Genomic DNA, 16,335 nt, shown 5'->3' on the forward strand with positions numbered 1-16,335 from the left:
AGCGTTGTTAAACGAAAGGCTGAGTGAGCATATGCTCCGAGCGATAATTTAGTGTCGTTTACGATGTGTTTCTCAGCCCGCAGAGGAATCAGACGAGACGTTTTGAGGACGCCCACGTTATTCTGTCCCGCCCGCATCTGTTTGTGAATATCACCGTGTGAATGCCAGCATTCCTGAGATCAGGCTGTGTGTGTGTGTGTGTGTTCCTCTGGGATGAAAGCGGATGCATCTCCTCTTCCTAAAGACGGGGATTTAATGTGGTCTGGCTGCCATGGAAGCTCCAGAATGTAGGTCTGCCGTCTCTCTGCGGAGATGGTCGCATTTTGGGAATTAATAAAACTGAATTTATCGTGTCTGGCATGCGATTTATCCTGATATTAAGGGATTCTGAGCTTGGCTATGCAGGGGGAGGGAGTCCCTCCCGACAAACTTTTTATGAGGGTTATTTTATATCTTCCTTGCTGCGCGATGATTAATCTGCGGGCTGTGACACCTTTAGCAGACCTTCAGGCTCTGTTTGATGGGGTTAGTTTGCAGCGTTGTACGGTTTGTTTGCCCCGTGGGGCTGTTGAATCCGTCACCGACACCAGCGAGACTAAAAGCAGCCTTCAGTTAAAGGAATAGATCAGCCGAAATGGAAAAGTTTACATGCTCTCGTGTCATTTCAGACTGGTATCATACTCTTTCTTCTGTGGAACACACAAGGAGATGCTGTTTCCATAAATACAGGGTCCAAACAGTTTTTACTCAGAAATTCACAATTGATTTCATAGAAAAGACGGTAACACATTTTTTTGTAAAGCACTCCAATAGTCTATTTGTTTACGTTAGAATTGTTTTTTTTTTTTTTTTTTTTTTTTTTTTTTTTACAGTGTATATAGTCAAACTTCAAAAAGCATTATTCACCCAACACATGCAAAAACCAGTGATGTTTGATGTTAAACTTGTCACAATGCATCTAAAGCGCTGTTGCCACCTCTACATATATTTTTGCTAAAATAATAAAATGTGCACATACAATTCACTGCAGCTTATAGCTCAAGTGAACACTAGTGGCTGTAAAACAACAATTTTATTCCTCAAATTATCAAATTATGATTACACAGGCTTAATAAAGACATATTCTCAAGCAGTTCCTTGTATAATATTATGTTATGTAAAATTACACAGTTGCTTCAACAAATTAATTTTTAACACAATTATTTTGTTAACTCTTCTTGGTTAGGTTTAGGGTAGAAAGTATGCTATTTAAATGGTTCATACACTATGATGTTGCTAAAAATAACATTATTTTGTGTATTTGGTGTAATGTAATGTGTTAATGTGCTTAAAGGTTCAAAAACACATTATTTTCCACATACTGTACATTACTGTTTCTCCTCTATGGCCTGCAGTTCTGAAACGTGTTGATTTTTACAAAGCTCATCATTCTGAAAAGAGAGGTGTGCTCTGATTGGCCAGTTATCCAGTGAGTCCTGATTGGCTGAATGCCTCAAGCACGTGACGGAAATGTTACGCCCCTCACCACACTGTGGCAAGATGAGACACAACCAATAAAACCCATTACAAACGAGGCATTTGTTGCTTCCAGTGTGGACATAATTACTGATTATAATGACTTAGACTTTTTTTTTGTCAGTGATCAGAGAACTGACAAAAAACAAGTGCTAATCTACACTGCTTAAAACTTGCATTTGAATCATCAGTGGCAAATCCTTTAATTATGTAAACGTACTTACAGGCCGTGAGTCAGAAGCACCAGACTTTCCTTGCAAAGTTGGAACTGCCCCACTTTATAGGAACAGACACTGATTTCTAGTTGTGTCCTCTTTTGAAAGACCAGACTAAGTATTTTCGCTTTCACAACAAAACACAGTGTCTTCAAAACATGGCAGTGGCAACAGCGAGAATCAAAGTTACACGTTCTTTCTTTGCGTGGACATCTGGGCAGTGTTATGTAAATCTTTCCACACAGTGACGTAGACACACGTTAGAACGAGCCATTTTAGGGGGCGAGCACAAGTCTCAACTTTTATAAAGAATATCTCTTTGAATTTGAGACTTTAGTCTTTGCAACTTTACAATTCTTCTTTATGCACCAAGAGCTTGTAACCCTCCAAAGAGCAAGGACAATTTGAAATCGCATCATATGACCCCTTTAATACCTGATAAAGTATTGACCTTAAAACACTCAATCAGGCATTTCATTTCCAAACAGTTGAGATACATACAACAACCAGCGTAAACATTGCCAGATTAACCTTTGTCAGTTTTGGATGAAACTGAACACACTTTTAGCACCACTTACTGGACATTTCAACTATATGAAACTGCAAGATGCAACATAAAATCATTTTTCAGAAATATCACCACATGTAAATTGTTCCTGTGGTCCTGGATTGTACGTTTGACTGCACAAAAACATAAATCAATAGAACGTTGACTTAATTAATGACTTAAATGTTGGTCTTGTGCTTACGCAAAGCATTAATACGGCTCCAGAAAACTTGAACCATCACATAGGCTTGTTTTATTCAGTTTTTTGTTCATTTTGAAGCTCAACACCTCTCTGAATGTTCCTCAGATGATCTCCTGTTGTGTTTCACAGAAGATTGACAGTCATACGGGTTTCCATTATGTTTTTTGTGCGAACTATCCCTTTAAGACGATGCAGAGTGCCAACATCACGCCATGTGGAGAATGGAGAGAAGATTAGCGGCGTTGCCATCTGATGATAGTGTTGATGACACAGTCGTTTGGGGAAATAAAAGCCTGTTTGTGTGTGAGAATGGATGCTCATCTTTTGCCAACTTACCCTGAAGTGGGTGTTATCCTCCTCCTTCAGTTCAATATAATGTGCTTAAAAAAAAATTCTTGCCATTGTATTTAGATTTCGAAAAGCGTGTTTGTCCTCACGCTCATAATCTGGCGAGCAGATTTGGGGCGATTAACGTGTTATTTTAACCGGCTTTTGATTTCTCTCGAGGCACAACAGCGTCTCGGCCTGCTGTTTGCAGTCTTAAGCTTTTCACAGCGACGCGGGAAGAATGAAAAAAGTATTTCCTGCAAGCTGTAGTCGTCTGGTTCTGCCCACCGCTCTTCATTGTTCTCCTTTGTCCTGTCAGCGGCGAATACCTGCAGCGGTGGAAAGCAGGCCCGCACCGCCACGTCACCGAATTAGAGTCTCTCTTGGGATTTTTTATGCTAATTTTTGGTTTGATAAGTGTTTGTGTAAATGCTGGGGGATTTTGTGGCTGACTTCTTTTCAGCTTCTCTGAAAGCATGTTTATGAACGCCCCAAAATCAGGCTGCAGGCCTGGCGCTGATGCAGTGAGTCAGTGCATTCACACTTTGATTAGAGAGCTGCGCTGAATCACTGTTGAAATCTCAGACAGCGCGAGATGCTCTGATTTGTGCAAACAGCACAGCAGGAGTTTCATTCTCCATTCAAATTGCAGACTCTACGTAAGTATGTGACGCAAACGCTTCAATGTCGTGCATCGTTGCGTTTTAAAATATGCATTGTCAAAGTTTCTCTTCTTTGTTCAAGTACTGTCATGAAGGAGCATTGGCTGAAAGAGAAAAATTATAAAAGTTCTGGCTGTGAATGGAAAGCAGCAGGGTGCTCTTGTAAGACAGAGGCAGCAGCTGAGACAGACTTCAAGTACCACTGTATCACCGCAGTTCAATCCTATTTATGTCACATAAACCTGTTTCCATGTAAGTTTGGTCTTACGGACCTGTTGCTAAGAGAACAACTGAGATGTGTTTGGAAGAACTAAATGATCCAGATCGAGTCAATCATCAGATGAATCTAGCTCTGTAATCCACAGATGCACAAACAGAACTTGAGACCTTGAGAACTGTATTAGTCTGGCTAGTGATTCAATCAGTCAGATTCCATGATTCATTGAATAAAAAACATCTGTTCAAAAGAATGATTTGTTTATGAATTGGACATTGCTACAGTTTTATTGAACACCAAATAGAGATCAAGCTTTTCTGTGAATTACATTTTAAATTCCTCACACACAATGTTTGTATGCAATCAGAAGATTGTGGGATGGAGCACACGTGTAAAACAGTCCTTTTACATTATACTTCTAAACTCAGAAGACCTCAGTTCAGTTCTGTGGAGTGTGTTATTGCCAGAATCCTCACTTGTCATTCATTGTGTGGATTATTTTTATGGTTTAACTGTGTGCATGTGTGTTTGTGTCTTTGTTTAGAGCTGGAGGTGGCGAGGATGAGCACAGACGGAAATCTTCCCGATCTGAAGTTTCCACAGACGGGAGGCCAGGGAAACGCCATCCACCTGTCAGCCAACACGCTCAAACAACACGGCAGAAACGGTACAGAAATGGGTCATAAGACGGTCAGACTGTACCTGACACTAGCTGGAACTGAAATCAACTAAGATGGTAACACTTTAGAATAAGGTTCCATTAGTTAATGTTAGTTAATGTATTAATTAACATGAACAAACAATGAATAATACATTTATTACTGTATTTATTCATCTTCGTTAATGTTAGTTAATGAAAATACAGTTATTCATTGTTGGTTCATGGTAATTCACAGTGCATTAACTAATGTTAACAAGCACAACTTTTGATTTAAATAATGCATTAGTAAATGTTGAAATTAACATGAACTAAGACTTATAAATGCTGTAGAAGGATTGTTCTTGCTTAGTTCATGTTAACAAAAGTAGTTAACTAACATTAACTAATGGAACCTTATTCTAAAGTGTTACCACTAAGATCAAATCAAATAAAACCATTTGCCAGCACACAGTTTCCTTTTAGTGTCATTTTCTTTTACTTACTACTACTACTAATAATAATTTATTAGTAAATGAAATAATATATAACTAGTTGCCAATGCAATATTTATCATTTCCATAGTGATAACTAGAATCAAAATAAACATTAAAAAAATTTCAAGACATTCGTCTTTTCATTTAGTTTGATTTAAAAAGCTAAAATAAACTAAAACTAAAATCTATGACAAATCATTAAAATTTAACTAAATATTTTACATAAAGTAAAATGAAATAAAAATGAATGAATAAATAAATAAATTAATAATACGTAATAATAGTACTAATAATAATACTAATAAATATAATAATAATTATAGTAGTAGTATTTTATTATTTCATTTGAAGTACTTTAGTATTTCATTTTAAATACTTGTCAAGGCAACATTTCTTATTTTTAAGTTTAAGTAGTAAAAATCAGCATAAATAAAGTAAAACTAAAAATTAAAACCGTAAAATATACATAAACTAAACTGAAAAAAAACCTTGACCTTATTTTATTTCATCTATTTGTTCAAATTCAAACTCTTAATAAAATCTATACTTGTTCCTGTGGCTCAGTGGTAGAGCATTGTGTTAGCAGCACAAAAGGTTGTGGGTTCAATTCCCAGTGAACATACATACTGGTGAAAAATATAATTAGCTTGAATCCAATATAAGTTGCTTTGAATAAAAGCGTTTGCTAAATGCATAAACGTAAGTAGAGATCCTCTAAACTTATTCCCATTTTGTGAACTGGTTTCCTGTTTTTCTTCCTGCGAACAAACACTTGTTACAAACAGGCCAGCACCAATAATCACGAAAAAAAAAATGTTTTGTTTTCTTGTGAGTCAGTGATCCAGACGTGACAGGGAGTAGGCAGTGGGGGGATTTTTCAGTTCTTTTCACGAAAAAAACAAGTGAGATGTGAAAATAACGAGCAGAACTGTAGCTCTGTCAAAGAAGGCAGTAAAGCACTAATGACATTTCAATAAAGCTGAATCAAATCGACTCTGCGGTTAGGGTTTTTTTCCCTCCCTTTTTCTTGCTCGCTCTGAACCTTTGTGGCTCTCAGTAAATGCTGCCGAGAGGAACAAAGCATTATGGGTGTTATGTATTCATTACGTGATCTACCGAATCCCATCTAATCAAAGCTTAAATTATTTCACTTCATTGCTCTTTTCCTCTAATATAACGGCTGAAACAGTGCTTCGATCAGCTGGAGATGGAGTCTGCTCACTCTCTGTGATGTGCTAATGAAGAGTTTTTAGTGAACGTGCGGCTGAACCCCGGTATGCCCCATCAGGCCATGTTCAACGGCACATTTAACCAGTTTTCCTTTGTTATACTGTCACTGTAGCTTGTAAAGGTTTAGGCAGGTGGCTGATCTAACAAACGATTTCTCGAAATTAACTTTTACATTTAGAGCCAATATTTGCCTACATAAAGTCGTTTCCAGGAGGTTTTTTATAAGGGCATACATTTTTTGATACATCTTTTGATCAAATAAATGCAACCTTGGAGAGCAGAAGAGACTTCTTTCAAAAAATAAATCAATAAATAATTAAAAATAAAAAAAATCTATACACTCCAAACTGTTTGATGCAGCTCAGACATGCCATGAATGCATTTACACTACAATTACACGAATAATGCTATAAGAGGCATGCTTTAAAATATCATTCTAAATATGACATTTATTTTTTAAATATAAAACAAGTGACTGTTATAATAAGCGAGTCATTGAATCATTGACACACCTGATTCATTTGAAACATTCATTCAGTAACAAAACACAGTGTTCAACGGTTCTGTTGTGGCTATGTTTGGAGCTATTTCTGCTTGTGAAATAGAATGAAAACATACAATATTGTGTCTAAAATGTTAAGAATAGCTTTGCCTTATTGCTAAACTATAGTATAAAATCAGTATCACATTTGCAGTAATGCTTTTATTTGGGGAAAACTGTGCTCTTGCATGTGTGCATATGTTTTAAATATCCTGAACAAACTCTTACAGGGGAGTATTCAGGCCACACTGCATATTTCTCAGATTTGGTGGCATTTTGCACCAAGCCTCTGTTAATGATTGACCAACGTGTTTGATTCTCTCAAATGTGAGTCTTTTATCAGCTTCTGTTGAGTAGCCAAATACTTCTAAACTGAAACAACTGAACTTAACAATAATAATGCTGAAAACTAACAGCCGGACTGTCTTTCAGGGGAGATCCGGATGGCGTTTGTGCTGTACAAGCATCTGGGTTCATATCTGTCCACTGAAAACGCCAGCATGAAGTTCAGCAGCGAGACGTTAAACACAAACTACTCTGTCATCGTCAACTCTCCCGTCATAACAGCAGCCATCAATAAAGACAGTAACAAAGTCTACCTGTCCGACCCCGTCATATTCACCGTGAGACATATTCAGGTAAGGAGCCGTGTGCATTCACTGAGAGACTGGTTGTCAGAATAAAACATCATTTTTCTGAGGAAATTCCTTGAAATAATCGTAGCGGGTTTAACAGTGGCTTTCTCAGTCACACCACCAGCGTTTATGCCTGAATTATGTTTCTCCAAGCATTTTAATGAGACACACCCAGAAGATTACACAAACCACACAAACTCGGCTGTGATTAGACGGGTTAGGAATCTGTGAGTAGACTGTTGGGTTAGGGTTAGGGTTAGGGTTAGTTAAATACATGACAAAGTTACTCACAATCAGTTAAATCAAAATAAAGTGTTAACAGATGTAAAGCAGATAGTATACTAATGACTGCTAGTTGACCTATAGTTGCACAGTTACGTAGAGTTAGTAGAATAACTGAAGTTATATTTGATAAACAGAACAATATTGTGCATTGATGTGGATATTAATCTAACTATCATTAGGATTATCTTGGTTGCACTTTAGTGTACAGTATGTGTACTTACAAATGCACTTACAGTGTATTTATCTAAGAAAGTTCTGGTAATACAAGGAAATTATATGGAGTAGGGTTAGGGGTAGGTTCAGTACCTAGTTATTATATAGTAATTGTAATTGCTATAATATGTACATAGTATGTACATGAGGAACAGGACTGTAAAATAAATTGCTACCATTATCAATTTAGAGTTATCATACTCTGTGTGTACGGACGCTTACCCCTGTAAAAAGTACTCTTAATTATAGAAGTAATACACGTTAAACTAATATACTTAATAGTATTTTCAGAAGCTCAATGTGCATGTTAACTGCAATTAAATGTCATTTTATTATAGTTTAAATCCATATTAAAGACAATTAGCTCAACCTTAGAGTGTTTTGTGATCTGCTTAAGTACTTTTGATATGTAATTTCATTATTACTTTTATTGTACTTTTATTTATGTTTAAATGGCTCATCCAATTTTATTGTTATCATCCTTCCTGCAATGTCACGATTGAAAAAAAAAATAATGATAATAATAATGATAAAATAAGTTCTGCTTGTGAAAATCTGATAATTCCCTCACCACCAGCATTTATGCTTGAATTACTTTTCTCCAAGCGCTTTATTGAAAGGCACCTAAATATGTACGCACTCACAGAATCTCTGCCTCCAGGCTCGATTAGAACTGGAAACATGGTTTCCTGTTTGTTTGTGTAGGATTCGCTCACAGGAGAAAGATATCGGCAAATCCACAAGGAATCCACAGATTTCTCCTGAATACCAGCAGCCAGCCGCCCGCAGTGTCTGTTTGTTAGAGATTTTGGCTAATTTGATAAAGCTTTAGCCCCCAGGTTCCTGAGTTTAAATCCATTCCCTAGAAACCTGTTCATTTTATTTTATTTTTATTTATTTTTTCAAACTGCATAAAATCATTCTGTCTGGGTTGAATATTGTAGTTTAGAGGCCACAGTATGGAATGAAGGCTAGATTGATTAGTTTGATGAATTTATTCTAAATTAATCTGTATTTGCTGTCTTATAAATATATATCTATATCTATCTATCTATATATATATATATATATATATCTATATATCTATATCTATCTATCTATATATATATATATATATATATAATTGAGATTATATTATAGTATATATATATTGTATTCCTTTTTGTATTTTTTATTATTTATCATTATTATTATTATTATTATTATTATTATTGTTATTATTATTATTTGGTAAATATGTCTATAGTTTTTATTTTTATTTTTTATTAATGTATATTTTGTATAAATTATAATTTATTAATTCAATTATTAATTGTATAAATTCTGTATTTAATTGTGCTTTTTATATTTAATGTTGTATTTTTATAGTTTTTTATTAATTAGCCATTTTTATCTTAGTTGCAACTAGCTGTTTTTTATGTCTTATTTCATTTAATGTTTAATTTCAGGTAACTTATTTGCTGTTGTTTGTTTTCAGAAACCTAATTGCATGTTTTTTGTTTGTTTTTTTCACCTAATTGCAATTAAATTGAATTTTATTATAGTAGAAATTCATATTGCATGCAATTAAAGAAGCTGAACTATAGAGTGTTTGTTACCCACTTAAGTACATTTGTGTGTAATTTCATAATTACTTCTATTGTCTTTGCAAAGTAGGTAAAATGACTAAATAAAATGCCAGTCATCCAGTTTAGTCTTTCACATCCATCCTTCAGTTTCATGCTCAGTAATAATGTTTTGGACGCTGAGTGTAACACTTATTCTCACTTATGTCGTGTGTTTTGCTGCTTTCCTCTCTGACGCAGTTTGTTCTTCTCTGTCTTCCAGCAGTCAGAGGAGAATTTCAACCCCAACTGTTCGTTCTGGAGCTACTCGAAGCGCAGTATGACGGGCTTCTGGTCGACGCAGGACTGCCGGCTGCTGGGAACAAACCGAACACACACCACCTGCTCCTGCACACACCTCACCAACTTCGCTGTGCTCATGGCTCATGTGGACGTGCAGGTAGAGATGCTTCCAGCACATCTGTCCCAGATATAAACATCAGACTATTCATCTGTCAGCATGTTGAAACACTGCATGCCGATCATAGCAGAAATTGTGTACATAATATTTTTTGCATCTTTTGTGCAACAATTTACACATTGCATATTTTACAAATGAACAACAGGGGTACGAACACCCCCAAATATGTAAATATATCTTATTAATGTGTTTGTTGTGATTAAGCATGGTGAAAACCAGCAATCCACTCTACAAAAACATAAATGCTAACAATTGAAGCTATTATGTATAATGAATTATAAATAAATTGCATTATCCAAAGTTAAAATGCAATATAATATTTGAAATCTGAAAAAATATAATCAAATATAATCAAATTTGTTGATTATAATGTGTTTTAATGCATTACACTACCATTACACTTCATTACAAATATTTATTTAATGCATTATGTAAAAGCTTCAAGTGTTAACCAGGGTTTTAGTTTTAAGTTAAGTAAAACCCCACCTTTTTAATAAACATTGAGCTGCCGTCGAATCACAACACATGAACCTCTGGCCCAATCAGAACTCGTTATGTATTTCTGAAGGAGGGACTTTATAGAACAAGGAAGTCATCAGCCCATTTTTATGACGGTATACAGATAGGTGAATTGTGTGAAAAAGTGTGTTTTTTTTACATGCGAAACATGAACACATGTTATATTGCACACTGTAAACATAATAATTAACTGAAATGAAATACATTTTATGGCAACATTTCTCATTTCAGTTTAGTTAACTTTGATGTACTAAAACTGAATTAACTAAAAACTAAAGACCTTTTAATTTTACTGAAAGTTTTTTTTGTATTTATTAACATTTGCCATTTGAGTAATTGTAAGTAACTATAATGCCTTAAAATACAAAAAAATGCACAACAAATTATTATTATAACTTTTTTTAATGAAAACTGAAAGGACAAAAATAAGTGCTATAATATAAGCTGAAATCTAATAGTATCTCAGTGGTACTTCTACAACATTATATGATGTAAATGATCCGGGGATGTTTGGAGGTGCAGAAGGTGCTCTGAAGACATCAGAAGACGTGTGCTGTGTTTGTGTGAGGCAGGTGGATGTGGAGCGGATCTCTGTGGAGACTGTTTATTGTTTACTGATGACTTCAGGCTGTGAGGTGCATTGTGGGAGATCAACGGGTGGGCGGTCTTTATCTCTCCATATGATCCATGATCAACACCGATTCCCAGCCGAGTGACTTAATACATGCTGAACAAACACGCATACGCTGGTGTATTTGCATTGTTACTGTTGCTTTCAGTTGGTTGTGTGTGTTTTTTAAAGGCCAACATGATGAGGAACTCGACCCCTGCTGAGTTTTTGTGAGTTGCTGCCATGCACTCTTTCAACCGCTCACCTATTAGTGCTGTTTGACTGTTTTTGTGTAGTTGTTTTTCTATTGAAGCCCATTGTTGTGTCAGTGTGATGGAGCGCTGGGGTTTCTCTCCGCCTGGCAGCCGTGGGGTCGCAGGAGACGGAGCCTCAGCCAGGCGCATTTAGTCTAAAAGCTTCATTTACATTTTCCATTCAGAGCCCGAGTTCAGCTTTACCTGGAGAGAGACAGAAGAACAATTGGAGTGAAAAACGGTGTAAAATGAGGGGGAGAAAATACATTTTGATGGATGAAAGAAAGGCCCTGTGGTGCGCCGTCGACAGCCGAGGGAGAGGAGTAGATCTCTGACAGACGTTTTGATTAGCAAGTGAGAAAGGAAAACTGTGGGTCTCCTTCAGGTCCTGCTGTTTAAAATAAAATCTTGCCTCTCAGATTGAATTTACCCTGTGTGAGTCATGTCCGGCAGTAGATGTCAAGAATGGTGAGGGTTGATGACACACCCATTTAAGGCAGTGACACGCCCATCACTGAATTGGACACGCCCATAAACACGCCCACATTTGAGCATGAGCACCAGTGTTGTAGTGCTGCAACTAACGATTATTTTTTCTGTTGACTAATCTAACAATATTTTTTTTCGATTAGTCGAAAAACGATTATTTTTATTACAATAAATAATTAATCTAATGTTCTTTTTTTTATTAGCTAATGAATCCTTTGGATAACTTTCCAAAAAAAAAATATATATATAAGTTCAACTTCTAATATAATATTTCAACCTTTATTCATTTTCAACCTATGTGGTTGAAGTTTTTACAGTATAAAATAATACAGAGGCAAAGAAAATTATTTTACTATGGTAAATATGAGCTTATGATAGCGTTTATAATTAAACCACAGTAGCCATAAATTTACAGTTGTCTGAGATGTCATGAAATGTTCTTTAGCATCAGAAACCATAACATTTAGTGAGGGTTCTGCTATGGTTTAGCATGGTTTCCAGAGATTTGGAGCTGAGTATCTGGGTAGCTCGGTGGTTTGTGACTGTTGTCTCGCGGCGCGCTGTCTTTTAAGGGGCTGTGCAAATATCACGTCTTTTGCGCACTCAAGTTCGTTATTTCCAATGTAGGCGTGCGATAAGCGCACTCATAATGGAAGCGCTCGTTTTTTCCAGGCACGTCCGCACCGCATCGAGTTAAAAACATCTCAACTTTTCAGAAAGCCGCAAACGCAGGAATATCAGACCTGAACCAGGAAGTTGGTCACCAGATCACACAGTTAAACCGTAACACCGGAGAGCGCCAAGATGTGCGCGCATCGCAGTTGTGCTGCCGTGGTACACCATATCTGTTTTGCAAAGGGAACAAAGGGCCATTTTATTTGTCCTCTCTTTAAAGTATTCCCATACTTTTGATAACAGTGGTCTCTGTTTTTGTGATAGAATGCAACTTTCTCCATTCCCAGTTTGCCATTACACGAGATGTAAACAAACAGTGTGACGCATCGACGCATTTCACGCACATCGACGTATTTTTGTAGTTGCAGCACTACAGTGTTGTTATCGATAACTAAAACTATTACACCATTTTTAATAATGGGAACAAACCTGCTGTAAAATATCAGATGATCAGATGAAAAACTCACAAAATGTTACACTAAAATAAAATAAAGTACTTAATTTCCTGAATTTAAAACGAAAGCAAATTTAAATTGAAGATAAACAGAAATATTCAAAATTAACAAAAACTAAAGATATTGACAAAAAGCTGAAGTTAACTTAAATTAAAATGAAAACGTAAAACTGTTATTAATTACAATATTAATAAACATTCTAATAGTTTAAAATAAGCATGCACAGACATCAGAATAGACACACCCACAAAATGTGAAGCCACACCCACATCTCATTTGGCCACACCCCATCATGGGTTTGTTACATTCACTATGCACTTGAACACACCCACCTTGAGCTGAGTCACACCCACACCAGACAAGGACTCCCCCTCTGCAGGCTTAGCCACACCCACTCTACATATTGGGATCGTGGGTGTGTCTTTTTTGGTTCAAGTTTGGAGCTTGTGGTCCTTCAGAAAAACACAAATATATCAAACACCTTGGGTGCTTGTGTAGTCTGGCACACGATCAGCCAAGTAAACAGATCTCATTAACTGTGAAAACAAAACAACAACAACAAAAAACATTTTAATCGTTTTGTACTCGAAAGACTAATTCTAAATACTTTAGAAATGTTGCCTTGTCTACTAGCTGAATTAAAATAAGTTGATGTGCTAAAATGACAAACTGAAACTTTTGAAAACTAATTTTGTAAAAATGTTCTGCATTTTGTTACAGTGGAAAACATGGGAATGCGCAAAATAAATAAATAAAATCAAATGTTGTACATTTTGTCACACTGCCAAACTGCATTGTGTAAAGTGGAAAAAATAGAACAATTTAAGAATTATAAATGTTGAAATAAAGTGGAAACAATACAATTACTAAAAGGAAACTAAAGCTAAATGGAAATACTTGAAATTTACAAAAACTATAAACAGGAGAATAATAAGGAGAAAAGCACTGGGTCGATCCTCACAGCTGAGTGTTGTGTTGTTGCCATGGCTGCGGCACATTAATAGACACATGGAGAGCCGGAGAGATGCTGAGACTGGGACAATATCAGACGGTCATCATCCATCAGTCTTAAAGGAGACCGCTGGTCACCATGGCTACCTCACGCTCTCATCACAGAGGTGTGTGTGTGAACGGCGACAGAATTACAGCTCGTTAGGACAGGAAATGAGCACTGATTGAAATCTGATAGTGAAATGTGTTCATGTTTACTGCTCCGAAGGCCTTCATGAATGACTGAAATCATTCAACACATATTTTTTTTTTATTTAAACTTCAGTAAAATGCTAATATCATACACAGATCATTGATTTCACACGGCCTGCTTCAGTGAATCAATTGCATCATCTCTCAAAAATGGTCATGAAACTCTCCATGTGGTATTTTTGTTATTCAAAATGTTCTTAGTAAAACATGGTTTATCACTGAATATATTTTTATATTTATGCATATGAATGAAAATGATTACATATTGCCATTCTTTATTGACGAGAGAGAGAGAGAGAAAGAGAGAGAGAGAGAGAGAGACATTACTTAAGCAATCTCGATCCACTTGACAACAATTGGTATTTAGTGCGTAGGCACCTATTAAATCCATTCATTTTCTTCTGCTTCCGCTCTTGAGTCTATGGAAGCCAAGTTATGAAATTTGGCACACTGATAGAAGACAGTCTCAACATTAACCATAGCACATTCAGAGTCTGTAACTCAAACTCTCTAGCGCCACCAACAGTTCAAAATATTGCACTCATGTTTATGCTAATAACATTTGAACCATAAGGTACATACACATTAATGTTTTCTTTTGATTCCTTGGCTCATGATGATTCAATACCGAATCCAGATCCGCTTCAGGACGTGCCATGAAAAGAAGTGATGGAATTCAAGTTGAGAATTAGAACTGTTCTCGAAAAACATGTAAATTAATTCGACGAAAAGTGCAAATGAAGCTATATCTCAGCAAAGCTTTAGCATATTAAAACCAAAATGAGTGTGTCTTATAATAACCATGAGCTGAGGTTGACTGCACAGTTTGGGCACAGCACCGCCTAGTGGTCTGGAGATATGAAAAATGTAAATTTATGCTTATAACCGGAATGCTTTGGCCAAAAATCACATGACTAGTCTCTATAGATTGGACACAACATACAAGTTGAACAATGTCACTGGTGTGGTACCTTTCACTAAAATGCACATTTCAGGTGCACATATGCACATTTAAGATATTGTTATGCACTCTTTAGGAGTAAATAAGGTACAAAGGTGTGCTTTCTTTCCCTGGTGACAGCTTATGTACCTTCTTTATTTTTCTAAGAGTGCATGTACACGTGTGTGAGTGTGTGTTTATAGACACGTAAATTTACTTGAGCTCAGCATTGACTCTATAAAGTCTGAGACTAGCTGTGGATTCTGCTGAGCAGGCTTGAGCTGTTGATTTACTTACAGCACTGACACACACACACACACACACACACACACACACACACACTGCTGTTGAAGGTAGAGGAGATATAGCGCTCAAGGGTGAGTGGGCCTCAGGAAGAGTGATGTGTTGTGTGCTCAACGGCCCTCCGGGGCTCAAACACACACACACACACACACACACATACACACACATATAAGCTTTGTACTGTTACCTATGCAGCGTTCATAAATATTCATGTGCTGTTTTCTTCAGAAGTGCTGACATCCGGTCTTCCAGACTCAAGGTCTTCTGGGATGCGTCCCATATCAGCTTTGCTCTCCTCCCCTGGCTGTGTGGCTCCGTAGGGACCCTAGAGAGGGACTACAGGGGGAATCTGTGATGGTTTTGGTGGCATCCGAGCGGTTTAACTGCAGTGTGATAATAAATCAAACTCCCTGTCATCCACCCTTATCAGAAGATACACAATAGACGTGTGAAGCAGGTTTTGTAGGGCTATTAACAGTGCTGGAAGTAGTTTTTGGCTTTTCAGTAAAATATATTCTTTTTTTCAAGGTTATTAATTAAACCACAAGATATTAAGAAGCCCTAGCTGAGCAAAGGTTCATCATCAGTGTGAATAGCTCCGTTTCTGTTTATTTGATGGCTGGATGATTGAATGTTTGAGGAGTCTCTAGAACAATAAATAAATAATTTAAAATATATATTAATATATATGAAATGTAAAATGTTCAAATTATAATAATAATTACAATTAAATTAAATTAAATATTTACTTATAATACTTTCTTTTTAAAATGTTATATATATATTTTATATATATATTTAAAATGTTATATATCTATATCTATATATATATATATATATATATATATATATATATATATATATATATATATATATATATATATATATATATATATATAACATTTAAAAACATGTGGTATTGATGGATGGATGGATTCCATAAATCTATTCACTTTGGCATATAGTATAAAAACTGTCACCACCCATCCCTTGGGGAACATGAGCATTTTGGCAGTTTTGGCAAAGCACCATCTCCTGAATATGAAATGAAGCAGCAAAAGAGCAAAAGAAAACAAAGTTCTTTTAATTCGTCAATGTTAATCATGATAGTTCTCTCTTCAGAGCCCGCGGTCATGTCC

The 16,335-nt window shown here is 36.1% G+C and overlaps 1 protein-coding gene across 1 annotated transcript in view; it reads left to right on the forward strand.

Moving 5' to 3' along the window:
- The window catches only part of LOC113069001 (adhesion G protein-coupled receptor L3-like), an 88,169-nt gene that overhangs the window by 43,882 nt on the left and 27,952 nt on the right, over nt 1–16,335 (forward strand). The window contains 3 exon segments of the mRNA XM_026241987.1: nt 4,230–4,352; nt 7,023–7,228; nt 9,551–9,727. Of these exon segments, the coding sequence (XP_026097772.1) occupies nt 4,230–4,352; nt 7,023–7,228; nt 9,551–9,727 (506 nt within the window).

This window comes from Carassius auratus, unplaced genomic scaffold, assembly GCF_003368295.1.
Source record: "Carassius auratus strain Wakin unplaced genomic scaffold, ASM336829v1 scaf_tig00000466, whole genome shotgun sequence".
NCBI classification, from domain to species: Eukaryota; Metazoa; Chordata; class Actinopteri; order Cypriniformes; family Cyprinidae; genus Carassius; species Carassius auratus.